The sequence below is a fragment of the Takifugu rubripes genome, chromosome 14, assembly GCF_901000725.2.
Source record: "Takifugu rubripes chromosome 14, fTakRub1.2, whole genome shotgun sequence".
NCBI classification, from domain to species: domain Eukaryota; kingdom Metazoa; phylum Chordata; class Actinopteri; order Tetraodontiformes; family Tetraodontidae; genus Takifugu; species Takifugu rubripes.
This window is the reverse complement of record NC_042298.1, coordinates 14,765,685-14,788,851: the sequence shown is the minus strand read 5'-3', so window position 1 is coordinate 14,788,851 and position 23,167 is coordinate 14,765,685. Positions and strand designations below refer to the sequence as shown.

The 23,167-nt window shown below is 52.9% G+C and overlaps 2 protein-coding genes across 5 annotated transcripts; both read left to right on the top strand.

The window, feature by feature from the left end:
* Positions 1-1,165: 1,165 nt before the first annotated feature.
* On the top strand, positions 1,166-13,367 carry sec24b (SEC24 homolog B, COPII coat complex component). Of its 4 annotated transcripts, none has more exons than XM_029847128.1 (24): positions 1,166-1,430; positions 1,914-2,513; positions 2,616-2,756; positions 3,370-3,498; positions 5,767-5,850; positions 6,107-6,270; positions 6,356-6,540; positions 6,620-6,722; positions 6,965-7,088; positions 7,170-7,279; positions 7,415-7,527; positions 7,867-7,985; positions 8,115-8,170; positions 9,064-9,270; positions 9,497-9,620; positions 9,698-9,856; positions 9,927-10,100; positions 10,173-10,283; positions 10,538-10,713; positions 11,182-11,319; positions 11,456-11,560; positions 11,644-11,736; positions 11,951-12,054; positions 12,642-13,367. In XM_029847128.1, exons 1-24 carry the CDS (start codon positions 1,337-1,339, stop codon positions 12,754-12,756), a joined length of 3,528 nt encoding a protein of 1,175 aa, XP_029702988.1. In that variant the 5' UTR covers positions 1,166-1,336; the 3' UTR covers positions 12,757-13,367. The 4 variants fall into 4 exon arrangements, with proteins under 4 accessions (XP_029702988.1, XP_011609302.2, XP_029702987.1 ...); XM_011611000.2 differs by having other exon boundaries at positions 1,167-1,430; positions 5,770-5,850; positions 6,962-7,088; XM_029847127.1 differs by having other exon boundaries at positions 1,167-1,430; positions 6,962-7,088.
* Positions 13,368-18,262: 4,895 nt separating this feature from the next.
* hopx (HOP homeobox) lies at positions 18,263-21,628 on the top strand. The gene is made up of 2 exons (XM_003970687.3): positions 18,263-18,603; positions 21,362-21,628. Exons 1-2 carry the CDS (start codon positions 18,454-18,456, stop codon positions 21,437-21,439), a joined length of 228 nt encoding a protein of 75 aa, XP_003970736.1. The 5' UTR covers positions 18,263-18,453; the 3' UTR covers positions 21,440-21,628.
* Positions 21,629-23,167: the final 1,539 nt, after the last annotated feature.

Here is a 23,167-nt window from a genome sequence, read left to right as displayed (position 1 = left end):
TGTTTGAAACGGAACCAGCCAATCAGACCGAAGCATTTATTTGTTTAGTTCGTTCTGCTTTAATACACTCGAGTCAGATAGGTGAACATGACATTTTAATTCTGCCGAAATTGTTCTTGTAACATCTGAAGTATTTGGATTGTGATGTGATTAGATATAGAATGAATAAATCAACAACCACAGAGCTCAACGTTTCGAGACATGTAAGGAAAAACCGACCCAGGAACTGTGGTTCCGTCCATCTATCGACGACCTCCCAGCTGTCGGGTCAGTCAGGGCCACACGCATTTACCCAGTTTCCCTTTGGTGTTTTTATATTTGTTTCCCTCTCAGTGTCACACATGTGTCCTGATTCTGATCCGACAGCACATTCATGTATATCTGACTTCACTTCATGCTATTTCATTTGTTACCCAGTTATTTTATTTTTTCATCTTAATTCTCTTGATTTAAATCCTTTATTTGCTCCCTCACACACACACACACACACACACACACACACACACACACACACACACACATGCGGCTAGAATCTCACATATACATTTATTTAAACAGATCCTGAACTTCACTTCTTCTTGCTTTCAAAGCCATTTCAATAATCACTGTTGTCAAAGAACTACGATGTCCCAAATATTTGGCTGATTCTTCTCACTCGTCGGGCCTGAGTGATCCTGGTGAACATGACATTTTCCTCAGCAAGCCCATCACCATAGGCTGAAGTCGCATGTTCGAATCCCAGCCAAAGAAGTTGCTTTCCCCTTTGATCCCCATCGCCAGCCTCTCATTAGCAGAACCTCCCTGCGATCACCAGTGTCTTGTTTCCGGTTACCAGTGGTTACCAGTGGTTACCAGTGGTTACCAGTGGTTACCTTGCTTGGATCCTCCGTCTACCTCACTTTGTCTGTTCACTTGAGCTCTGTCAAAGACACTGAAATGCTGCATCAGTGTGTCTCACCCTTAGTGGACATCAAGGCAACCGTAGTTTTCTTGATGAACAAAGCCTTAGCTTTCATCTTTGGTAGATCAGACAGACACTGAATTCAAAGCATTTGCCATCGTAGATTTGATTTCAAAATAGGAATCAAACCTCAACTGGAAAGTCCAAATAGTGGTCATCTTCGGTAGGTTCCACAGACGCGCCGCTAGGGGGCGCGCCCGGCCCCGCCGTTGAGCCCCTCAGCGTCGCAGCTGGAAGCCGCAGCTCTCATCCGGGCGGAGCAGGTCGGGCTGCCTCGGTCTCCGCTGACCAGGAGCAGCTTCCCTGCCGTGCTTCTGAGCTCAAGCCGGGCTCAGCTCACGAGCAGTCACCCGGGGGACGGGGACGAACCGAGTGATGTCGTCGCCGGGCTTCCCGAACCTGAACAGCTCCGCCGGCTTCAGCCAGAACGCGACAGCGAACGGTGGAGCCGCGACCCCGTACCAGAACGGTAACCAGGCCGGATGATGCGATTAGCGGCTTCGCTAGCGTTAGCATGCTAGGTCTGTTGACAGTTGGCCAGACCGACAAAACGACGTTCTCGGGGTGGGGAGAGGGACATGTTGTTAACTATGATATTGGCACAAGGCAAAAGCGTTCGGTGTTTATTACGGAGGGGGGTGAAAACACGTTTAATTCAACTTAAAGCTAGCCGGTTGCTAACACTTGCTACTAAGAGCTTCAGAAAGCCCAAGCATCTATCATCTTGCTAGCTAGCATTTAAGCTAACATAAAACACTAGCTAAGTGTGTGTTCTCGTTTGCATCTGTTATCGATCGTCACCTTTGTGTTGGTAATCACAACCTCGCCTGTCAAATGTCGAAGTTTAAACTTTATTTGCTGCGAAGCTTTCTGCTGTTTCCCTTCGAGGAGTGCATGGAAACAGACCTGACATCACCGTGCAAGCTCCTGTGTAACATGTCCCTATTCACAGGTCCCACCCAGACGTACCAGTACCCACCTTCCGGCTGCTATGGCGCCCCACCTCAGCAACAATGCTGCCCCACCGTCCCTCTGCAAACCACTCCAGCTCCTAGCAAAGCATCTTTTACGAACAGTGCTAATTACTACCATAGCAACCATCAACAGCAGCACCAGCTCCTGCAGCATAATGTAGCGTCCTCTACCTATAATGCTCCCTTGAGTTGTGCCCCTCCATCACAGCCATATGCCAGTCTCTCCTCGCCCAGCCTGCCACCCTCCAGCGCCCAGTACAACCAGCAGCTCCCACCGTACGCCACTCCAGGCTCCTACTACGGACAGCGGGCCTATCACGCTCCCTCCGGGCAGCCCAGTTTGGTGCCTGCGTCCACTGCCGGTCCCGGAGCTCCTCTCGCCGCGCACCCGTCTGCTCCAGGAAGTGGCGGGTACGGCAGCTTGGGTTCCTCTCAGAGTGGCTCCAGGCTGGGAGGAATGACCACCCAGATGGCTGCCCCCCTGCACCATTACGGCGCCCCCCAACCAAACTGCGCTGTCGTGGTGCAGCACGGCTACGGCACCGCCCCCCCGGCTGTTAATGGTCAAGGTGGCGCAGGTTCGTCGGAGTGATTGATGTGGCTTCTCTATCTTAAATCCAGCCGGCTGCTGCTGGTTCTCCTGCCCACCTTCAGTTATTCCCCGTCCTTCTGCTCCACAGTGCACCAGTACGACCACCAGTCGACTCCGGGCTGTAACTCGTACGCCGTGGTTCCTCACAGCGGCGCCACCACGGATGGAGAACGAGCCTCCTCTGGAACCCCCTCCACTTCGGTCCATTCCTCACCGGGTCACCATCAAGGTAACGTGCCTGAGCTTTATTCTGGCTGAGTGAACCAAGTTTGGTTTCCTCCGAGACCCGTTTCCACCCTCTGGTGCCTGTTTTTGGGTTTCTGGTGCAAATGTGGGGGCTATATTTGGAGTGGGGGGTGTGAAGCGTTTCCAGTGGCCACAGCTGCACGCTGGGAGAGAAGCAGATGTCGCCTCTCGCCGGCGCTGGTGCGAGCGTCTATGCAAATCCGTGGCTTTCATGGCGGAGCGCAGCAGGTGACCAGCCCGGCGCCGCTCTGCCTGCACGCCGACCGCCACATTTCCCTCTCGGCTCATCTGGAGCAGCTGCACCTGCGTTTCAGCCGACTTTCCCGGCACCAACGCCCACCAGAGTCCTCCGAAGTCGCCGTGTTTGTATTACAGAGTCTTTCTTTGGGGGGGTTTCAACTAACCTTCGACTTTGTTTCTCCAAAGTTTCTGGTTTTATTTGTGGTCTGGTTGTGACTCTGTGTCCGCCTCCTCTTCAGGGCTGCGTGTGCACGTCACATGCGTGCACAAGCCCCACTGCTGTGTCAGCTGATAACACCGTGCTGGAAGTTTTCTCATGTGCCTCTCCACCCCCCCACCCCCCCTCCTTCCAACAGGAATGCCGTACGGATATGTTGCTAATAGCGGCGCTAGCTCTGCCTCTGCTGCCACCTCGGGCCTGGCCGCCGCCCCCTCGTCATCCAGCTCTGATGACGATGATGATGAGGAGGAGGATGAGGAAGCAGGTCTGCTGTGGCTTTTTCCTTCCCCACCATCCCCTGTGTGCTCGCCCCCCCTTCCTCTCTTCCCTCTCTCATCGCCTCTCGCTCCTCATGTCACCGCTCGTCACCTTCTCCCCTCGTCCACTAGACCCCCTGCTGGTGTGAGACGCTTCCTGTCGCCAGGTTCGAGGGCGTCCCTCAGACACTTGTGCCGGGACCTGCTCGTGTTTGTTGTCCTGCAGGGAGACACTCGCTATTTTATGTGTCCTAGCTGATGCTAACACGTTAGCACAGAAATTCTTTCCAGGTGTTTTTATGTTTCTGGGTCTCGCATGTGTCTCCTGTCCCGTTGCTGTGATCAGGGCCCTCTAGGACCCCCCCGTCGAGCAGCCAAAGGTTGGCAGGTATTAAATATAGCTGCTCAGGAGGACCAGGAGCTCTCTGGGGTGTTTGGACCTCAGGAGACGCCAGAATCTGCTCGCAGCCACTCGCGCCCGTCAGGATAAACAGACGCTGGCGTGTTTTGATCTTCTTCACTCGGCAGACGCATCGTTTCTCCTCCTGACATTTAAAAAAAAGCACCTTTGCGATCGCAGGTTTTACTGATCCGGCTCCTCGCTACAGTCGGGAGAGTTCTCCGTAGTTCCTTCCTCCGAGTCGTCTTCCCTTCTCCACAAACGCCGGCACGGTCCCGCGGCTGACAGACAGTCGCTCTGGTTGTCATGACGACGCAGTCCCGGCTGATTCACGAGAAGTCCTAATGGTTCTCGGAACTTTGCTGTGAGGGCGGCTGGAGCCGTCTGAGGCGGCGTGATTCCACTTGAATTCTGGGTCGGCAGGAGGGGGGCGATGGGGTTTGCTGAGGAGAGGCTGAGATGGTGTCAGGAGGATCTTGAGGAGGCCAAGCTGACCTTGGTTTCTCCCTCCTCACTGAGATAATCCCGCGCTCTGTTGCTCAGATTTACAGATTAGTGGATCCTGGCTCCTCCAATGAGCCGCCACGCTCAGGAAACCTTGGCTGGGTTTGCAGCCCCAACCCCCATGACAGGAAGAACAGGAAGTGACAGCAGAGGGGCGGAGCTCTGCGCGAAGGTCGCCACCTGCGCTGGTCTTTACTTCCTGTTATAATAAACCAGGATTCTTTGAGCCGTTTCGATTTTAGAAAACAAGGATTTGACTCTTAACTTCCGCTCTCAGGATTTGCTGCTTTTATGCATCTTGGCGTGCTGCAGCATTACCGGTAATTGGCTGGAACTGTGACACGTGCACGTTAGAGACTAGAGTGCCCGTGAGAACAGAGGCCCAAACGTGAAACTTTTGTTCACGTTCACGTTTGTTCATGTTCATTCATTTGATCCCTCCATCATGTGTGACCACCTCCCTTCCAGGCACATGTCCTCGTCGCTCAGACACGAGTGCATCCTTTCATCCTGCTTCATCATTTCATCCTGCTGCATCTCTTTCATCCTGCTTCATCCTTTCATCCTGCTGCATCTCTTTCATCCTGCTTCATCTCTTCCATCCTGCTTCATCTCTTCCATCCTGCTTCATCTCTTTCATCCTGCTTCATCCTTTCATCCCGCTGCACCTCTTCCATCCTGCTGCATCTCTTTCATCCTGCTTCATCCTTTCATCCTGCTGCATCTCTTTCATCCTGCTTCATCTCTTCCATCCTGCTTCATCTCTTTCATCCTGCTTCATCTCTTTCATCCTGCTGCATCTCTTCCATCCTGCTGCATCTCTTCCATCCTCCTGCATCTCTTTCATCCTGCTTCATCCTTTCATCCTGCTGCATCTCTTTCATCCTGCTTCATCCTTTCATCCTGCTGCATCTCTTCCATCCTGCTTCATCCTTTCATCCTGCTGCATCTCTTCCATCCTGCTTCATCCTTTCATCCTGCTGCATCTCTTTCATCCTGCTTCATCCTTTCATCCTGCTGCATCTCTTTCATCCTGCTTCATCCTTTCATCCTGCTGCATCTCTTTCATCCTGCTGCATCTCTTCCATCCTGCTGCATCTCTTCCATCCTCCTGCATCTCTTTCATCCTGCTTCATCCTTTCATCCTGCTGCATCTCTTTCATCCTGCTTCATCCTTTCATCCTGCTGCATCTCTTTCATTCTCTCCCCTGTTTCTGTGCAGCCTGACGGGGTCACGCTGATGTGCACGAGCAGGCAACAACCTCGGCCGTTTCTTCTCTTGTAGCCCCACAGCTTTGTTGTTGTCTTGTTTCTTGCTCTCTTAATCCTCCCCGTTCTTATTTTGACTGTTTACGTGTGTCTCTCTGCCCAGCAGGTGGCGACACCTCCTCCTCCACCGGCACCGCCTCTCCGGTACCCAACAGCTATGATTCCCTGGAAGGGGGAAGTTACCCCGGTGGGCTCCTCATTCTCTTTTTTCTTTAGTAGTTTCAACATTAAGAAATCTTGCCGACTCCAAACGTGAACTAATCACAATAACTCCAAATCTGCGATCTATTCGAGCCACAGAGATGTGAGCTGAGGGCTTTTTCTGCTCTAAAAGTTGATGAGATGCGCTTGTCATTGACCTAAAAGCCTGTGATGATCATTTCATCACCTGAAAATGCTGAAAAATCCAAATGTGGTTTCAAGACAAATGTTATTAATTCCAGATTCAATACCTCCCTCCAATAATGTGACCAATCCGAACGCACCCTACGGTAGCTACGGTTACCCCAGCATGCAGCCAGCCCATCAGCAGGCGCCGGCCTCCCACGCCGACCCCTCCTCCTGTCACGAGCTGTACGGCCCATCCACCTATAACCAGTTCTCCCAGGTGAGGCTGGAGCTGGAATCACGTGTGATGAGCCGACCTTTGTGTGATGAAGGTCACTTTCACTGACGGCCCAATGCCTCTGCAGCCTTTCCCCAACCTGTCCCAGCTGTCGGCAGCCCTGGGGGGGCTGAGCGGCGTCCCAGAGCTGGAGGTGGAAGCTCTGAGGGCCGTGAACCTGTTGCAGGAGAGGAACCTGCTGCCCCCCAGACCACTGGAGGCCCCAGAGCCCAACCTCAGTCCCGAACTCAAGAAGGTCAACTGCAGCCTACAGTCAGTACTTGAGCTGCTCGTGCCAACGTCATGAACTGTGACTCTGTCGTGTTTAAGATCTCGTTTTTCTGACCGCCAGGACGTTCAGGTGCACGCTGACCAGCATCCCCCAGACTCAGGCTCTGCTGAACAAGGCCAGGCTGCCCCTCGGCCTCCTCCTCCACCCATTCAGAGACTTACAGGTGTGTTATTCTGCTCTGTACGAATCCCTCGGACCCAGACATCGGGCCCACGCTCCTCTAGTGCTGGGAGTTGTTTTCTCCACGTTCTGCCTCATTTTCTTACCTGTAACCTGTTGAGGTGAGAGGAGATGAATGTTCTTCCGGAGACCACGTGGTTCCAGAAATGTACCAAAATGTTAAGTGTGTGTCAGTGTGTGTCTGGGATAGACGTTCATTCGTGCTCTTCACCCCGCCTGCAGCAGCTACCAGTGATCACCTCAAACACCATAGTCCGCTGTCGCTCCTGTCGCACTTACATCAACCCCTTTGTCACCTTCCTGGACCAACGGCGCTGGAAGTGCAACCTGTGTTACCGGGTCAATGACGGTAAGCACCCGTTTAGAGTTAAATAAAGCGTACGTCGTTCACTTCAGTGGGTTTATTCTTGTTGCCTATTCCCTTCTAAAGTCCCAGATGAGTTCATGTACAACCCAGTCACCAGGTCATACGGAGAGCCCCATAAGAGGCCGGAAGTGCAGAACTCCACCGTGGAGTTCATCGCCTCCTCGGACTACATGGTGAGCTTCCCCGTCTCGCCGCTAGAGGGCAGCAAAGACTTTCTTGCTTAAAAATCTGCAACGTTTTCAGATTTTTAGCCGTTTTAAGTCATTAGTTTTCCTCCCGTATGTTTGTTCTTCCTTCTGTACATTCAGTTACGTCCTCCTCAACCTGCCGTCTACCTGTTTGCCCTCGACGTGTCTCACAACGCTGTTGAAGCCGGCTACCTTAAGTACTTTTGCGACTCCCTTCTGGAGAGTCTGGACAAGTCAGTACCATTTTAATCCAATATTTTAGTAGAACACAATTAGGACTGCTGGTCTTCACTTCACCTGCTGCTTATTTTCCCTGCTGTAGCATCTTTTTCTTGTTATTTTCCACCAGTGCTTCATCAGTCACATGAATATTGATCCAACTGTTACATAACTCGTAAGACCACATCTGAAAGGGTTAAACAGCCAGAAAATACGGGTGTTTTTGCCCAAAATGAAATGTTTCACCTGAGGATGAAAAGAAAATGAAATCTAAGTCCCTGCAGGTCCATATGAAAGAAAGCCTTGTGTATGGTTTGGGGGTTACGCTCATGTGGGGTCGTCCTGTGCCTCAGGTTGCCTGGCGACGGCCGCACCAAGATCGGCTTCCTCACCTTCGACAGCACCATCCACTTCTACAACCTGCAGGAGGGGCTGTCTCAGCCGCAGATGCTGGTGGTGTCAGACATCGACGGTACGTCTCCTCCCCACATCACAACCCCAGGAAGGAGCCTTTCGTGTCTTGGATTGAATTCATTTGTTGTAAAAGGTTTCAGGGGATTTGGAGGTTTTTATGTTGTTTTTTTTCTTCTGTTTTTCTAAGACGTCTTCATCCCGTGTCATGACAGCCTGATGGTGAATCTGAAGCAAAGCAAAGAGGTTCTCCTGCTCTTCCTTTGGAACTTCATTTGTCCGACAAGTTCTTGTTGCTTTAATTCATATTTTTGTTGTCCCTCTCCTGTTCCTCCCTTGTCCCTCTCCTGTCCCTCTCCTGTCCCTCTCCTGTCCCTCCCTTATCCCTCTCCTGTCCCTCCCCTGTCCCTCCCGTGTCCCTCTCCTGTCCCTCTCCTGTTCCTCGCTTGTCCCTCTCCTGTCCCTCCCTTGTCCCGCTCCTGTCCCTCCCTTGTCCCGCTCCTGTTCCTCCCTTGTCCCTCTCCTGTCCCTCCCTTGTCCCTCTCCTGTCCCTCCCGTGTCCGTCCCTTATCCCTCTCCTGTCCCTCTCCTGTTCCTCGCTTGTCCCTCTCCTGTCCCTCCCTTGTCCCGCTCCTGTCCCTCCCGTGTCCCTCTCCTGTCCCTCCCGTGTCCGTCCCTTATCCCTCTCCTGTCCCTCTCCTGTTCCTCGCTTGTCCCTCTCCTGTCCCTCCCTTGTCCCGCTCCTGTCCCTCCCTTGTCCCGCTCCTGTCCCTCCCGTGTCCCTCTCCTGTCCCTCCCTTGTCCCTCTCCTGTCCCTCCCGTGTCCCTCCCTTATCCCTCCCCTGTTCCTCTCCTGTCCCTCCCTTGTCCCTCTCCTGTCCCTCTCCTGTCCCTCTCCTGTCCCTCCCTTGTCCCTCTCCTGTCCCTCCCCTGTCCCTCTCCTGTCCCTCTCCTGTCCCTCCCGTGTCCCTCTCCTGTCCCTCTCCTGTCCCTCCCCTGTCCCTCCCTTGTCCCTCTCCTGTCCCTCCCGTGTCCCTCCCTTATCCCTCCCCTGTTCCTCTCCTGTCCCTCCCTTGTCCCTCTCCTGTCCCTCCCCTGTCCCTCTCCTGTCCCTCCCGTGTCCCTCCTCCCTCCTGCAGCTGGTGAAGGACCTGCTGACATCACTTCCAGCCATGTTCAGTCAGAGCACCGAGACCTGCAGCGCTCTGGGCCCGGCGCTGCAGGCTGCCTACAAGCTCATGTCCTCCACGGGGGGCCGCATCACCGTCTTTCAGACCCAGCTGCCGACGCTGGGAGCCGGCGCGCTGCAGTCCAGGGAAGACCCCAACCAGCGCTCAAGCACAAAGGTGAGGGGAGGAGCCTCATCGTTAACGTTCATAAACTGCTAAAACATCAGCATCCGGAACACTGAACACTTAGCACAATTTTTCCCTTTTTTACTTTGTAACTTTGTTTGTCGGCCGACATGTTGAGGCAGATTAATATTGTCGTCCTCGTGTGTTAGTCTTTAGCTGAGTTGTCCAGCGTGTCCTGTCTACAGCGCCGACGCGTCTAACCAGTCTGTCTGTCCAGGGAGTTCAGCACCTCGGCCCCGCCACAGACTTCTATAAGAAACTGGCCCTGGACTGCTCGGGTCAGCAGATCGGCGTCGACCTTTTCCTGCTCAGCTCCCAATATGCCGACTTCGCGTCACTGTGTAAGGAGGTTTCTAACCTTAAGGTCTGTGTAGCTTCAACCAGAGCTCTGACAGCCTCCTACCTCCGGTTCCCCCAGCCTGTATCTCCAGGTACTCGGCTGGCTGCGTCTTTTACTACCCTTCCTTCCACTTCATCCACAATCCCGCCCAGTTGGAGAAGTTCCAGAGGGATCTGGAGCGCTACCTCACCAGGAAGATCGGCTTCGAGGCGGTCATGAGAATAAGATGCACTAAAGGTGAACAGGCTTTGTTGGGAGGGGAGAAGGCCGAGACTTTTGTTTCAGCATTGCTTCCCGTCTCCCTCAGGTCTGTCCATCCATACGTTCCACGGCAACTTCTTTGTGCGCTCCACGGACCTGCTGTCTTTGGCCAACGTCAACCCGGACTCGGCCTTCGCTGTCCAGATGTCCATCGAGGACTCTCTGGCAGACTCGTCTCTGGCCTGTTTCCAGGCTGCTCTGCTCTACACCTCCAGCAAAGGTACGTGGTCACATGACAGGTGCTGCCGCACACTTGAGCAGCCTCTACTGACTAATCCCTCTGTCCCTGAAGGAAAGCGGAGAATCCGGGTCCATACGATGTGTCTGCCCGTGGTTAACCAGCTGAGCGACGTGTACGCGGGAGCTGACGTCCAGGCCATCACCTGTCTGCTCGCCAACATGGGTGAGGCGTCTGTGTCAGCTTTAGAAAAGAACTCCTTCCCTTCCAAAGTTGCATAAACTGCTGCAACACACAGAAATAATGAACACAAACAGGTCCGGCCCATCCTAAACACGGCGGTTGAGCGAAGTCATCTGGTTTTATGATGCAATAACAGAGATTCCGCCGGTTTCTGCGGGTCATGTGTGTTTTTGTTTTGATATTTAACCTCGTGGGTCCACAGTAACCCTGAGAATGGCTTCACGGATCTTTTGCAGCCATCGACCGGTCCGTATCGTCCAGTTTGTCGGACGCTCGCGACGCCCTGGTGAACGCAGTGGTGGACTTGGTGAGCGCCTACAGGAGTAGCGTGTCGAACCTGCAGCAGTCGGGCCTGGTCCTCCCTGCCTCCATGTGTCTCTTTCCTGTTTACATTCTCGCTCTGCTCAAACAGGTGTGTTACTTCACATACTGGTTAGCTCTACACACACACACACACACACACACACTCTCACGCAAGCAACCTGAGAACCACAAATAGAAAACTGATGGCTGAAATGTCTACAGGCTACATTAGGGATAAAAACAGCCAGTCAACAATAGGATTTCAGGTTGAATCCCAGTTTCTGGTCGCCTCCCTGTAAACACTGTTATTACATGTGCTTAGTCATACACACTTGATGTTCGGCGTCTGTACTCATCGCGTCAGGACGTGTTTTTCAGGGTGTGTCAGCACGATGAACTATACGTCATCTTATTCAAGCACCGTTGCCTCTTTGTAAAGCGGCGCCCTGAGTAACGTTAACGGAGTTTAACCCACCATTGAAATGATTCGGGTTTGTGTCCAACCCTTTTGTGGTCACACGAGACGTGTCGGAACAGTTATGAGAATAAACACCCGTCTGATTCGATCTTTCAACAGAAAGCTTTGAGGACAGGAACCAGCACGCGGCTGGACGAGCGCGTCTTCGCCATGTGCGAGTTCAAGACGCAGCCGCTGCAGCAGCTGATGCGGATGATTCACCCTGACCTCTACCGGCTCGACAACATGTCTGACAAGGTGGGAGCTGGACAGGTTCATCGAGCAGCCAGAGCCGAGCTGAGAGCACCTGAAACTGTTTTAACCTTAAACATGTGAGGGGAGATTCACTGAAGTGTTGGAGCTTTACTGTTGCCGTATCGCCTGTCGTCCGTAGGGGGCGCTGCACCTGAATGACTCGGTGATTCCGCAGCCTCACCTGCTGCACCTGTCTGCTGAGAGGCTGAGCAGAGACGGAGCCTTCCTCATGGACTGTGGCTCCGTAAGCTACCAGAGAAAACACGCCAGAATTAGACCGATAAACTTCCGCAGCAATTCACACCAGGTTTGTTTACGTTTCTGCAGGTTTTCTATCTGTGGATCGGCAAATGTTGCAATGAGATGTTCATCAGAGACGTCCTGGGCTGTCCGAACTACGCTTCCATCCCACCCAACATGGTGAGGACACATTTCCATCCACAATGGCTCACAGTTGAAAGGTCACGTGACCACGCTGTGAGCCTGAAGCTCCCGAAACAAACGCCTCCTGTTTTTCCAGAAGGGGTCAAGGCCTCAGAAATGAGTCCCAGATTCCAGCCTGCAGTCCTGGTTCTTACCATCTAGAAGCTGCCTCTAATGTTGTGCCTCGTCTCTTCCATTTTATGAATTCCAGAGTCACGTCCCAGAGCTGCAGACGCCGCTGTCGGAGAGAGTCCGAGCATTCCTGGACTGGCTGCAGGACAATCGAGCCTTCAGCTCCGTCGTCCATGTGGTCAAGTAAGTTCCACGAACGTCTGACTTTTACTCACCACACTCTTCTCCTCAGGAGGCCTCTTGTCGTTGTTGTTCCATCCTCGGGGGCGATGGCCTCATGATGCCTCCTCCATGATTCCCTTCAGGAAACTCATTTAGAAATGTGCAGTAACGTCCTGTTGACAACAGAGGGCGCTCTTTTAATCACACAATACATTCGCCTGTCTCAGCTAAATCTGTCTCCTCGCTGCTCCCGTGGTCTCGTCCAGCGTCCTCAAGCCCCAGTAACTATTTCAGTAACATCTGTGAGTGTGTGTGAGTGTGTGTGTGGGCTACACGTCACCTCAGGAATGAGGGTGGGACCAGTTTGATCCCAGCAGAGATGACACCAGTGTCTGACATCAGGTTTCTGCCAGTAACTTTGAGGAACTGCAGCTGATGACTAAAGTTCATCAGCTGATGGATTCCTAACATCTGACGTACACAGATGGATTTGTTTCGTTACTCACCCAACGAGAAGGCGGCACCCTGCCGAGGAGGAAGGTCTTTCACCCTCATGGTGCTGCTCTGAAGGTGTCTTCCTGATGTTCTAACCCTGCTTTGTCCTGCAGAGACGATGCTTCAGCCGAGGCGACGCTCTTCCAGCACCTGGTGGAGGATCGGTCCGAGTCGGCCGCATCCTACCAGGAATTCCTGCAGCAGGTCCAGCAGCAAGCGTCCAAATAGAACACCGGAGAACGCTGGACGCCTGAGCAGCTTTAACCAACAGTCTTGTGAGAACTATCTCCACCCTGGAAGATGATTGGTCGGCTGTGATCTGACCTCAGATGTGGAGGAGGAAGAAGATCAAATAGACGCAGAGACCAGCGAGGGACTGGAGTGGTCTTCAGCATCTCCTCGCTGCGTTCCTGCTCTCCCCATCCTGGTTTAGCCGTCGAGTCCATCCCTTCTGACAAAGAGGGGGAAATTGAGCCACTTTTGCGTTTTATTTTGTGAGCCTCACTTGTAGCTAGTGCTGTTTGTTTTTGACTTCATTTACTCCCTCGCTTGGTTTTTTTTAAGGTTCTTTTGAAAACACTGGAGAACAGAAACAGACGCTGCTTCTGGTTTTTTATCATGTGCTGTGACACAAACGCATGCCAGCTCCTCTGCTGCTACTGAAGACGAACATGGACAGTGGTTGGACACCGAGAACGCGCCCGTGCTCTTCCCTCCATGTCACTCATGCTCCTCCTGTGTCAACGTTTCTCCTGATGCTCTCGACTTTGTAATTAAAGAATCTTTTATGTGCGATAATTTATGAAGCAGCTTATTAAATAAAGAAAACAAAACCTGAACGTTAATGTCTTCTGGTATGAAAGTGACCTTCAGCTCAGTTCTTAATATTTTAGGCTTTCTATGACATTGGTAATTCTAAACCTATTTAAGGTAGATATATTCAAATTTGTCAGCAAATTGTTATAAAAGATCATAACCTCCAGACCCCTGAATAGCCGTATTTCCACCGCGAGTTCCGAGTCATTTTGCAATATTCAGAGCGCATCAAACGGAAATAGACATACAACATCCGGTAGATGTCTTTTTTCTAACTTGACAACATATTATTTGGACTACGCACTGTAAACTTTTTTTAAAATTACATCACGTTACATAAGTTGTAAAATGGTTGGGGAAAGACAGACGAGGGAAATAGGAATGTTTGACTCAACGCGTCCTTCCAGAAAAGATTCAAACGGAAACAAGAAGACGCGGTACGAACTTGAACGTTGAGCTCAACCACAAATAATCGTTCCAGCTCCCCTTTTTTAACGCGTGATCTCGCGGGAGTTCGTGGCAGTTCTCGCGTGGTTTCGTGATCTGGCTCCCCGGCGCGGCGCTTCAGAAACGCTTCGGGTCCAGTGAGGTCGCGCCGTGGCGCAGATCCCACCGGAACCCCAGAAACCGAACAGCGTCGTCTTGTTTTCGCCAACGGAAGTGAAGATAATCACCAGCAGCCACCGAACTGCTCTCTGCTCCATTTGCAGACATGTCTGGTTCCCACGTGGCGTGACCGCCGTCTCTGCCGTGATAAACAGCTCCAGACTTCAAACACTCCGCTGCTTGGCAGAAGGGAACGAGTGTTAATAACCGTCTGAACCATGACCACAGCCCCAGGAGGGGGCTCAAACCCAGCAGGACAACTCTCACTCTTCTAACAGACGTCAAAGTCAGCTGATGCGATGTGATTTGTGCTCGTGCTCTCACCCACGTGCCACCATGGAGCTTTTTCCCGCCCTTCGTCAACACTCCGAACCAGTTCGGCCTGTTAACGTGGGTAACAAACAAGCCAACACACCCAGCTCCTCGGCCACAACCAAGTTATCCACATTCTTCAGTTTCTGGTGGCAGTATTGGCCACCAGGTGGCGGTATATTAATTCAACCCCAATGAAAAGCTCCATTTATTTAGTGGGAACACTTTTCTTTCTTCTTTTCTTTCCACAGCCGTTGGAACATTTTTCCAGGAGTCTTATCTGCCCAATCATCCTCTTCACCTCCTGAGGTGCTCGGTCACGTCTGGAGCTCTCTGAGGTTATCTGGGAGTCTGTGGGAGTCTCTCTGGGAGCCTCTTGGCTTCAATCAAAAGCCCTTTCTGCGTTTGTCCTGCCGGCTAACAATGGGGTATTGTTGTAGCGGATATAGTTCAGATACTCGTCATCCATGGAGAGAAAAATCTTCTGTCGTTACGGAGGGGAAATATTCCCGCCTGGGGCCAGAGAGGAACCACATGTGCCTTGTTTTTAATCAGCCAGTCTGGATTCTCCAGCAGGGTTCTGAGGAGCAGCAGAAAAGGCGTTTAATCAGACGTGGTCGGCGTGTTTTGTCTCCTCGGAGCAGAGCTGCATCCTGCTCTCCTGACGGGTGTCTGTCGGAGCCTCGGCTCCTCTTTAAACGCCCGGCGACAAACAAACCCCCCCCCCCCCCTGTTTGTTCAGCTTGGACGCAGCAACACGCCGGCCCTGCGTTGCCAGCCTCCATCTCCTGACGGAGCTTTTCAGATGTCAGGAGGTGGTGAACCGGTCTGGAGAACACCGATGAGACCATGTGACCTCTCCATAGCCCGGTTCCTACCTCCTCACACAGCTAGATCCTGCAGCCAACTGAGACAAAAACAGCAAGAAGGGAGACAGAATAACCCACAGACGGACGGACGGACGCGTCTCTGCAGGAATATTCATGATTTAAACTTCAGCTGAACTTGAAAAGATCACGTCTCCTTCTTCCGAACTGTTGCATTTGGCACCAGGCTTCGTCAGAGGAGCCCGGTACCCACGGAGGGCCCCTGTGTTTGATGTGGAAAGCGTAAATCCACCCGGTTACGTAAGAGATCCTGTCTTTATAGCGGCCGTCCGCAGCGTTTCCTGCCGTCAGGTCTCAGCTTCCCCTTCTGGCGGGTTTGAAATGTCTCCAGCGAGCCGGCGTGGAGGAGCAAAAGGGGAAAATTCTGCAGGTTGACAAGTGGATTCCACTTGAAGTACAAGAAAGAGCTCCTTCCTGGTCGGGAGGTTCTCAGCGTAGATCCACTTGTGGGATCTTTTGTGCAAACCTTAAGCCTGATTAATGGGCCTGAACTTTCTGTCATTTCGCAACACTTTGACACACCGAAGAATTCGACAGCTTTGTGACCATCCTGAGGACCAAAGGTGGATCAGAACCATCTGGAATAAGATCATTACAGGAACAGCAGCACCAACTCCCAGTTGTTGGGGGTCAGTTGTAGTTCAAAATACCCCAAGTTGTCTGTTGGTCTCTTCTGGCTCGAGGTCTGGCTCTCAAGGTCGAACCGGTTTGACCTTACTGTACAGGCAGCCGCTGGGCTGATGGTCTCAGGGCAGCTCTGGGACTCGAGCCCTTCGCCCCAGGTGTTTCTGGAACCACCATCTGCTGCCAATAATGACCTTTAACCCCTGCGACCTCCCTCTAATGAAAACAAGCATCTGTGAAGTCATCTGCAGCGGCCGGTCGGGCTGCCGGAGGTTGTTCCCACAGACGTGCGAGATATTAATATCCGTCTGTGCACATCTGATTCTTGGTGGATTTACTGTCTCGTGAGGCCGTTCTCTGAACACAGACCTCTGTTTGTTTGGGATTTTCTTCTGCGCTCCCTCTCCTGAACACCCTCCTCCACCAGGGAGGGCCTATTTATACACTTCTGATGGTATTCACTCCCTTTTCTGTGATTCTTGGGATGATTCCCTGCATATCTCTCTGCCCAAACAAGACCGGATGAAGAGCAACCAAGTCAAGGACTCGGGTCATCTCTGCACACTCGACAGCTTTAGCACCCCCCCCACGAGCTGAATCACCACTAAAAAAAATGAGCCCAACAAAAACAGAACCTAACGTGAAAGAGTCCCGATCCGGATCATCGGGAGACGGTAGCTCATAGAGGTCACGGTGAGTCTGAGTGACGCTGCGACATCGGTCTGTGACCCAGGACCCACCACATCTGCCCCTGGGCCGCCCGGGTCGCCCGACTCTCAGGACTGACGGGAGCAGCAGCGATGAGACGCCGTCACCTCACACCTGTAATTACCTGTGGAAACATCACTTCAGCACACGCTGGCGCGGCGCGGCGTTCCCCCTACCGTGACGTTACCCGTGTCTCGCTGCGGCGAGGCCGGGCGGCATCCTCGTGAGATCACCTCGGGGTTCCCCGACGGTCGCCTCCCCGTCTCTCCACAGCAATGACGTCCTGATGGAAAAAAAGGCAGGTCTGACATCAGGTTTGGCCACCAGGGGCGCCGCTCTAGTCCTCCACCGCCACAGGCATGATGTAACCGCCTGCAAAAATGTTAATTTGGAATCACGTATTACTCAGGTTCAACATTACATGGTCTTGGGGAACAGGCCCCGCCCTCCTCGCTGCGGGCAGACATGAGACATGAGACATGTTCACTTATCAATTTGGGTGGTGGAACCACCGTTCCCGCACGTAACAACGGGAGAGGGAACGTTTCAGGTGGTCGGAGCGTTCCCCTCTGCAGCGGGTCTGAGGACACCAACAGGGCCATCTGAGGAGATGGCGGCTAAGCTACGCGCTAACGTCAGAGGGCGGAGGTCATTCTCAATGACTTCTGCAAACAGCGGAATATTGGCTTTATGATGGCGACCTTTGGAGCAGCCTGATAACGTCCGAGCTGGACAATCAGCAGCAGCCAATCAGAGGACGGGACAGAACGAGACGTTTCCCTCTGCGCTACACAGACGTCCGTCATAAACTAAACCTAAGCCAACTAATCAGCCAGATTAGATAATTTTACAAGAAGAAAGACGGCGTAACTTTACTTTCAGGCGTCTCTACGAGAGGCTGATGAAGAGTTGGACTCAAACATGTTTCCAGGATTTATGGTGAAACTCTTCTTTCCCCTTCGACCCTAAACTGAAGCCTCGGAGCAGCTGTGCAGCTTCTGGCTGGGTCAACATGTTCACGCTCCAGGTTAGACTTTATTTATCACTCAGATCCAGACAAGAGGAAATCCCCCAGCATGCTTTGCAGCCAGTGGGAGCAACACATAATTATGGTCCAATCAAGAGCCAAAAATAGCAACGTGTGTTTTCAGCACCCTTATTTTGTGTTTTTACATGTCAAAGTCAACATGCTGCTGCCGAAGACAATATCCTGTCCGTCTGTCCAGGCTGAGGACAAGATGAAAACAAGAGCAGCTAAAATTAAGGCGGAACCTGCTGCTTTAAAGGATGAAATTAAGGCTTCTATTCGGTGCAGATGTTTTAATGAGCCAAACGGCTCCTCTATTAATAATAAACCACAGTTGATTACGTAAGATTTCTGAACACACACACACACACGCTCACGCTCACACACACGCTCACACACACACACACGCACACACAAACACACCTTTGTCCAACCCCAACCCGACCCTCTTCACTCTTCTAAAGTAAATATCGTTAAAGTCTCGTCGATTATTCGCCTTCGTTCCCGTTTGAGTTTGTTTTCTTTTGCGTCCCGTATTCATTACAATTCTCTCATGTTTTCTGGCTTTTTAATCGCCCAAAATCTCTGGAGGAACCGAGAGTTTTACGGTTCGTTTTTAGAGAAAGGACTGGGTGGACATGTGCGGGGGGGGGGGGGGGCGCGTCCCGGGTTCTAGTAAAGGCGCAGATGTTCGGCGGCGCTCTGATTGGAGGAGAGCTGCGTTCGTGACGTATCCGTGTTGACAGAAGTAAAACCTCCACGCGCACACGCCCACCCACACACGGGCACAGCCTCCGTCCCAGCTCTCCCAGCCCTCCCAGTCCCGCAGAGCTGCTTCAGCCGCGTCCTGTGCGCACCGCACCGCACCGCACCGCACCGCGCCGCCGCCGCTCCGACCCGCGCCCAAAGTTTCCACCCAGAACGGACCAGAAGGAAGTTGCGGACATGGCTTCAAAGACGCTGGAGTACCAGAATCTGTCGAAGGAGCAGATCGCGGTGCTGGAGGAAAATTTTAATAAGATCAGCAAGCATCCGGAAGGGATGACGCTCATGCTGATCGCGGCAGAGTGCGGACTGACAGAGGAGGAGACCCTCGTGAGTACCCGAGACACACACGCGCAGGAGCGGGACACACGAGGGCTGGTGCGGAGGAACAGACCGCTTTAACGTCACAGAACTCGGGAGCGGGTGCGTGCGTTTCCCGCGCCCGCGCCAGTCGTTTAACTCCGCTCGCGCAACGACGCAGCTCACTGAGTGTGCTTAGAAGTTTCCCGTCGGACCACTGTGGACCCGTCTCAGGGGGGCCACTGTGGACCCGTCTCAGGGGGGCCACTGTGGATCCGTCTCAGAGGGGCCACTGTGGACCCGTCTCAGGGGGGCCACTGTGGACCCGTCTCAGAGGGGCCACTGTGGATCCGTCTCAGGGGGGCCACTGTGGACCCGTCTCAGGGGGGCCACAGTGGGACCACGAAGGTTGACCCGAAGTGGAGCTCACGGGCCACTAAAGCGCGACGCACGCCGGGACGTGCACCGTGAAATACCAGATTAGGATCGCATCCAACAGAAAAACAGCCTCGGCTCCAGGGTAAATGTGCGGATTCGCCTGTGGGGACTGAAAATGTTTCCAAGTGTGTCGCAGTAAGTCACCTGTATGCGTGACGTCACCGGTGGAGCGGGCGACGTCACCTGTGGAGCGGGCGCCCTCTGACAGCTGCCTCCCGGCTGGAGCACATCCCGACGCTCCTGCGGATGGGAAATTTAGAAAGAGTCACGTGGCCTGGATGAGGAAAACTGCAGTCACGCTCATTATTGTCACTTTTTGAGGGTGTTTAGTTTTTTCCCCCCGCGGGACGTTGAGCCCCGCCCCTTAAACCTGGCTCCGCCCCAGCAGAAGCGTCAGACTTCCCCACATGAGCAGAGAAAGTTTGAATTCTCTCCCCTGAAAACAGTTTTTCAGTATGAAACGAAGTCGGGTTTTTTTTAAAGACACAAACACCTGAATTTTTCGTTGTGCTCCTGTTATCTGTGCAGACATTTGCCTTTAGAAACCTTTCTAAACCTGTATAAACCTCCCCGACAGAAACGGGAGAATCAGGTGGTGCTTTGCAGACAGCTGCTGGGGCAGTTTGTGAGGGGGGGGGGGCAGATGTGAAGCCTCAGAGCTGCAGATAAGCGACCCCTCGCTCACGCTGAAGCTATGCAGGTTGAATCACTCCCACAGCTTCAGGTCCAGGCTTCACTTCAGGACTGAAGGCTGATTTTCTGCGTTCCGATGAAGATTTGAGAGTCAAATTCAGCCGGAGGCCCCAGCCAGCATGTAAATTCCGCCCGTTCACTTCCCCTCCTGGGGCCGGCCCTGCAGGCCGGGTCCCTCCTGAGACGACAGGTTAAAGGTCAAATCGCCACTGATGCTGAAGGAATGATGTTTGGGCACAAACGCCCCCTGTTGGCTGCGCTGATAATGACGTAAAACCCCTCCTGGAAGACGTTCTTCCTCGTTGCAAATTTGATGTAGCTACCGATGCTAACGCGAGCCCTCGTGTCCCCCCCCCCCACATGTCCCCCAGCTTCCCGAGCCCCTGGAAAAGAGGCCAGATTTCCATAAAATGTTTGCTGTTCGATCCACAAAAGGTGGAACAAGCCGTCCCGGTACAGGAACTCTGGTCCCGGGGAGGACATAAACGAAAAGGTCCCGGTGCCTCGCCACCTTGGCGTTTTGGATCTACCAACAAAAGCCCCGGTTAGAGCAGCAACGCCCCGGCTGCCGCTCCCTGTTTCACATTAGCAGCCGTCACAACGGACCTCTGACTCCCCGCAGCACGTCTGGGCTCCTCTCAAACGCCGTTTATTTGCCGTCGCTGGGATGAAAGCAGCGAGTCAAAGACCTCTTTACGTAATCCGGTCAAAGAGGAAAAAGACACAAGTCCCATTGTGCTGGGAGGAGGAGTGTGAATGTGCCGCTGTGGCAGCCCAACACGTGCGCGAGGGGTGTTAGAAAGACTTCAGAGGGACTCGTCCTTGAGTCCAGCCCGGCCGGCGTCCCAGATCCCGGAGCAGCCCGTTCCTGACTTGATTTAATCTACTGTTGGAAAGCCAGAGGGCTGCAAATGGGAATCTCATGTGTAGCAGCGGCGGCTCCTGCCAGGAGCGCGTTATCCACACTGTTCTCCGGAATCCCTCGTGCCCCCGTGCCGCTAGCGCGCTGATGTCAGCGCTGTTTTGAAACCCCTGGCAACAGGAAGTAGAAAAACAGCGTCGGGTCCCGGGCGCGTGTCAAGGAGCACGGTGTGGTCATGGCGTGGTCAGTTTCCGGTGCCGCTGGCGAAGGACCGGATCCACAGAAACGGGCCCAGTTCGTTTCTGCGCTGGAAACTTTGGTCTGTTGTGGTTTCCTGGAAACTTTCAGCCAAATATTTTCTCTTTTCATCGGGCAAAATGATAATCACAGACATGCTAATAAGCTAAATGTTAGCTGACGTCGATGATAGCATGCTAAATGTTGGCGTGTCGCAAATCCAGTGTTTCAGTGCACGTCGGCCTTTGAACACTTGACGGCTAACATGCTCAGTTAGCATTGCTAACACGCAAAGCACGGCCTCATTTGCACTTAATGCTGGTGATGATGGCGTAAGCAGGCGGAGGAGGTTCCCAACGCGGGATTGTTTAACGGCTGTTGTCTTTGGAAACGCGACCAGTTCCCGGGAACGAGAGCAACGCCGTGAGAAACCCGATGTTTAGTTCTTGAGAGACCTTCTCAGGAGGATTCTTGTCATTCAGGATGCTACGTTACCTCATCGCGCTCACGTTTCAGGCTGACAAACCCGTTTTTAACGCCTCCGTTCTCCGCCTCCAGGAATGGTTCAAGCTGCGTAACGCCCAGTGGAGGCAGGCGGAGGGCCTTCCGGCCAAACTGGGATCTGTGCTGGACTGAGGCCGGACGCCTGCTGGACCCCCGTATGGACCTGGCTTCTCCTGGATAACCCCCCCCCCCCCCATCCCGTGTACATCTCTGTTGTATCTATGAAGCTATTTTAACTGACTGTCCTAATGTGAAGGTGTTTGTTGTTGCCTCTATAGCAGATGTGTTTGCAATAAAAGTATAACTTAAGTTTAACTGAATCCACATCAAACTTTTCACTCTATTTCTGATGTAGCCTTCTGGAGCTAGCATAGCCAGCTAGCGTCCCAACTGTAGCTCATTACTTTTTTTTTTGGGTGTGGGTTATTGGAGCCTGGAAAAAACTAGCGATGGGTTAGCTCGTGTTGCTACAGGCTTTCTCAGAGGTCGGTCCTGTTATGTGGGACAGAGGCTAAGCTAACAGCAGGTCCACTCCTTAATCACAGTGCCTTCTATTCAAATGTGTGGCACTTTGGACACGACTGAGGGGACGCGGGGGACGGTGGGGGTGACGGGGGGGGGGGGGGGGTGACGTTTTCAGCCTTGTTTACACAAACGTGTCAGCGGGAAGCGGCACCATAAAAGACGTAAGGAAACGCTGAAAACACAGTCGATGCTGCTGGAATCAGCCGCAGAGACAAATGGGGAACATGTCCTGTAGAGTGGGGGGGGGGTTGGACGGGGGGGCTGACAACAGAACCACGGGCCAAACAAATGACAGGTGGCGTCATCACATTGTCCCAGTTTGGCCCGTTGATCTCGGCACAGAGTAAAAGCTGGAAGTCTGGCATTCATCTGGTTCTAAAGCTGCACAGGAGTCTCTTTTGTGACCTGCTGGTTGACCCGAGGGGCCTCCTGGGTGACAGGAAGGCAGCAGCCTTTCAAAATAAAAGCCACCTTCGACGCTGCCTCGAAAACAAACGTGCGTTTTCATTTCTGCAACAGTAGAGCAGATGTTCGGATCACATCTTCATTTCTGATCAGGAAGGGAACTCCTGTGAGCAGAAGGTGGGAAAGGAAAAACGGTTTTCCTGCCAAAACGCTCTGTGAGGAACGTGCAGACAGAAACCAGCGCAGAGCCGACAGGTAATTCAGTCACTCATAAAGCACACGGCTGCTGTGTTTACACACACACACACACACACACACACACACGCACACACACACACACACACACACACACACACACTTCCTGAGCCTGGGGGTGTTTTCCCCTCCTCGACAGGAAGAGCAACATATTTGTTTATGCTACAAATGTGCTCCTAAAGCCGGAACGATGATCTGACCGTCTGGATATCGGACACGGAATCCTGACGGGAACGTTCCAGAACGTTTTGGCACAAGGAAAAAATGCAGACATTAAAAAGTGGGATCCAGCCTGGGAAACAGGTGCCGATTGGAATTAGGAGCGAACGCGAACACTTTGGTCAGGATGGACCAACCCGGAACGCTTCCGTCACGCAGGAAGTTGCGTGTTTTCCCAGGACCAATCGTGTTTTTCCCGTTCTTCCCTGTGAAAGTGGATCAGAGGCAGGAAGTCCAGCGAGCCTGAATCCGCGTTCTCCGCTGAACGAGGCTCTTCCATGAGAGTGGGACTGTGAGCAGAATCTGAATGGAGCCTCATTAGCGTGTCGCTAGGAGAGGTTCTGCAGGCCCGGGAAGAATCTGCCATTTACAGGCTGCCAGAATCGCTCGCAGTCACCTGACTTCTGTGGCGCTGATCCGATCAGAACCTCGGCTCCAGAATTCCTTTCAGCCTCA

What these genes read in the sequence shown, in the direction of transcription:
- sec24b (XM_029847127.1), top strand. Translation starts at nt 1,337, where the DNA reads ATGTCGTCGCCGGGCTTCCCGAACCTGAACAGCTCCGCCGGCTTCAGC. An exon ending in TCGACAACATGTCTGACAAG is followed by an intron (nt 11,320 to 11,455) that starts GTGGGAGCTGGA and finishes TGTCGTCCGTAG; the next exon opens with GGGGCGCTGCACCTGAATGA. An exon ending in TCCGTCGTCCATGTGGTCAA is followed by an intron (nt 12,055 to 12,641) that starts GTAAGTTCCACG and finishes TTTGTCCTGCAG; the next exon opens with AGACGATGCTTCAGCCGAGG.
- hopx (XM_003970687.3), top strand. Translation starts at nt 18,454, where the DNA reads ATGGCTTCAAAGACGCTGGAGTACCAGAATCTGTCGAAGGAGCAGATC. An exon ending in TGACAGAGGAGGAGACCCTC is followed by an intron (nt 18,604 to 21,361) that starts GTGAGTACCCGA and finishes CTCCGCCTCCAG; the next exon opens with GAATGGTTCAAGCTGCGTAA.